At 50.5% G+C, this 2,963-nt stretch overlaps 1 protein-coding gene across 1 annotated transcript in view; it reads right to left on the bottom strand.

Annotated features, from left to right (window-relative positions):
- Window positions 1–479, bottom strand: part of NR2E1 (nuclear receptor subfamily 2, group E, member 1) — a 26,498-nt gene extending 26,019 nt beyond the window's left edge. Inside the window, exon 1 of the mRNA XM_009893864.1 lies at window positions 410–479. Coding sequence (XP_009892166.1) covers window positions 410–479 — 70 coding nt within the window. The remainder of the gene's footprint in view (window positions 1–409) is intronic.
- Window positions 480–2,963: the final 2,484 nt, after the last annotated feature.

Below are 2,963 nucleotides of genomic sequence, written 5' to 3'. Positions count from 1 at the left end.
GCCGAGAGGCTGCCGCGCTCCCCGACTCCTGTTGGAAACTCTGTGAGGTGGGAGCTGGGAGAGCAGCCCACGGATGGGGAGACGTGCGCACCTGGGAAGGGAGGAAAGACCATCTCTCCTGCGGATGCAAGGTGGGGTGTGCAACAGCATCAGAGAGCAGGACCAGCAGCTGCTGAGGAGTTTGTGAAGCCCTTGGATGTCCCTCAGTCACTGCTTTCTTGGCCCTGCCGCAGGTGTGAGGTGTTAATGCACCACAACTGACTTCCCACTTTGCTGGTTGTGATTCTGGGTAAATGCGGTGCTCAGCCCAGCCGCAAACGCACTGTCCCTGTCCTTTTTTGTTTCTTATTTCGTCCTTCCATCCTTCTGTCCCTAGTCATGGGTGATCCCTCTTGTGCCTGTGACATACCTGTGTCGCAGGGCTGCACGACTCTGGACAGCACTGCAATCCCAGTGACTTTCCGCTCTCTGCTCTCCATGGGACCAGTGCCTCCATGGCACAGAGGGAAGTCTTCAATCAGGACAAGCCTGGTCCTGCCTAACACTGAGGGACACTGTCCAGAGGGCTGGGAAGTTGCTCAGGGAGATCCCAGAAAGCAAAGAAACTGGTGAATCAGGGAATGCAGACAGATTTTCACTCTAAATCTGCTTGCAGGGTGGCAGGGGAAAGTTCACCTCCTTGAGCAATGTTCAAAGCAACAGGGAAGGAGAGGACCATGCTATATTAGCAGGGCCTGGAGACCAAAACAAAGACAGAGGAGTAAATATAGCAGGGTTCAAACCTTTCCCTGGGCATTCCCTGCGCTAGTGAGGCAGATCTCTGGCCCTACAGCAGCCATAATTCTTTGCCTTGTAAACTCAAAGCCACCTGACAAACACTGCAAAGGCTGGTCAAACTGCATCCACAGGTTCCACACCTGAGACAGGCTACTCTGAATGTGAGCAGGGCTTTCCCTCCCATGTACAGCATCAGGCTTTTCCGAGAGAGAAAAATAAGAGCTCAAACTACCCACCTCTTCACCAAAAATTCCACTAACATAACCCAGACACCCAAAGCTGGTGTCGTGGTTTAACCCTGGCCGGCAACTAAGCACCACGCAGCTGCTCGCTCACTCCCCTTGGTTGGGATGGGGGCGAGAATTGGAAGAGTAAAGCTGAGAAAACTCCCAGGTTGAGTTAAAGACGCTTTAATAAGTAAAGCAAAAGCTGTGCACACAAGCACAGCAAAACAAGGAATTCATTCACTACTTCCCATCGGCAGGCAGGTGTTCAGCCACTTCCGGAGAACAGGGGTCCATCACATATAACAGTTACTTGGGAAGACAAATGACATAACTCCAAATGTCCCCTCTTTCCTTCTTTTTTTCCCCAGCTTTATATGCTAAGCATGTTGTCACATGGTATGGAATATCCCTTTGGTCAGTTGGGGTCAGCTGTCCTGGCTGTGTCCCCTCCCAACATTTTATGTACCCCCCCCATCCTACTCGCTGGTGGGGTGGTGCGAGAAGCGGAAAAGGCCGTGACTCTGTGTAAGCACTGCTCAGCAATAATGAAAACATCTCTGTATTATCTACACTGTTTCCAGTACAAATCGAAACATAGCCCCATACTAGCTACTATGAAGAAAATTAACTCTCTCCCAGCCAAAACCAGCATAGCTGGCTTTGCAAGTGGGCTGGGGCTGTGAGTCCCTGAGGAGGGAGCAAACCATCAGCCTTTCCCTGTCCCCCGGGCTGTGCCTGGTGTTGCTTTGCAATCCTGCACCAGCTGAGGTTTGTCCTCTGTCTCTTCAGAGCCTTTCCTGTGGTTTCCATGATGGAGACAGAGATATCTCAGCCCTGAAAGTGAAGGCAGGGTTCATCCTCCAAGAGTACGGGGAAGAGCTCCATCCCCACTCCAGCTTTTCACTGCAGCTTCTGTCAAAGCTATTTCCATGGTCATTTGGTGGAAAAGTACTCCATCTCCAACAAGGCAGTGAATTTATTTACCATTCTTGCCCTTATTACCATTTAGCATTTACCATTATACCTAGCATTTTGTTTATTAAGCAGTCCTACATATGCAGAAGATGCTAATACAATAAAGAAATTTACTGTCTCCTGGTAATGCCTTGGAAGCACAAACAGTTATCAGTTCTGCTACAGAAGCTGGCACGTGTTCCCTTTTCAGTCTCCTTCAGGACTCTGGACTATGACTACAATTACATGGCGACATTTCTCAGCATTGTGCCACAGTCTCTTGCCAGGTGCTTTTTCTTCTGTGGAGTCTTAGCAGTAGGAAAAATCCAACGTGTGACCCATCTTTAAGTACACTGCTCCTTCTGCCTTTACCTTGCTCATCTTCTCTGGTCTTTAGATAAGGAGCTAAAAGATCTTCAGTGAACAAAAAGAAAAGAAAAAAGCAAAAAGTGAAGGAGATCAGGTGAGGGAAAAATTTAAGCTGCCAGAGGTGTATGGGTGTAGCAGCAGAATATGCAAATGTGCTGGTTTCATCCGTTTCTCTCAATGGGAAGCAGGTGGGTAAGATCAGGCAAAGCTAACATATCAGTTTTCTTGGAAAGAAGATGAGGAAGGACAGGATAGAGCTATTTTCTCCTGGGAGGAGGAGCTGCTGTTGCTTTGGGGCACATGAGAAGCTATCATCTCCACTCCCCTCCTTCGGTGCCCGTGCCAGGGAAGAGCCGGGGGCATCCTTCGGCACCCCAGGCAGCCCTGTGTGGGGAGGTGAGCACGGCGGCACCCACTGGGTTTTGTTCTTCTGGGTTGCCAAATCCCCCCTGAAGTCTGAGGTGCCCTCCCTTCTTTGCAGGTCACAGTCCATGTTTTTGCAGTGTCTCCACAAACCCCTTTCTGCATCCTCCTGCAGGCAGACGGACAGGGCAGCGGCACTGTGAAGGCCGCTGAAGGGACCGTGCCGCTCCTTGGCCGCCCCACCATGCTTCTGGCCTGTGACATGGCTGTGCT

The sequence above is a fragment of the Charadrius vociferus genome, unplaced genomic scaffold (genome assembly GCF_000708025.1).
Source record: "Charadrius vociferus isolate BGI_N301 unplaced genomic scaffold, ASM70802v2 scaffold129, whole genome shotgun sequence".
Lineage (NCBI taxonomy): Eukaryota > Metazoa > Chordata > Aves > Charadriiformes > Charadriidae > Charadrius > Charadrius vociferus.
Note: the sequence above shows the minus strand (reverse complement) of the source record. Positions and strands in the feature narration are given on the sequence as shown.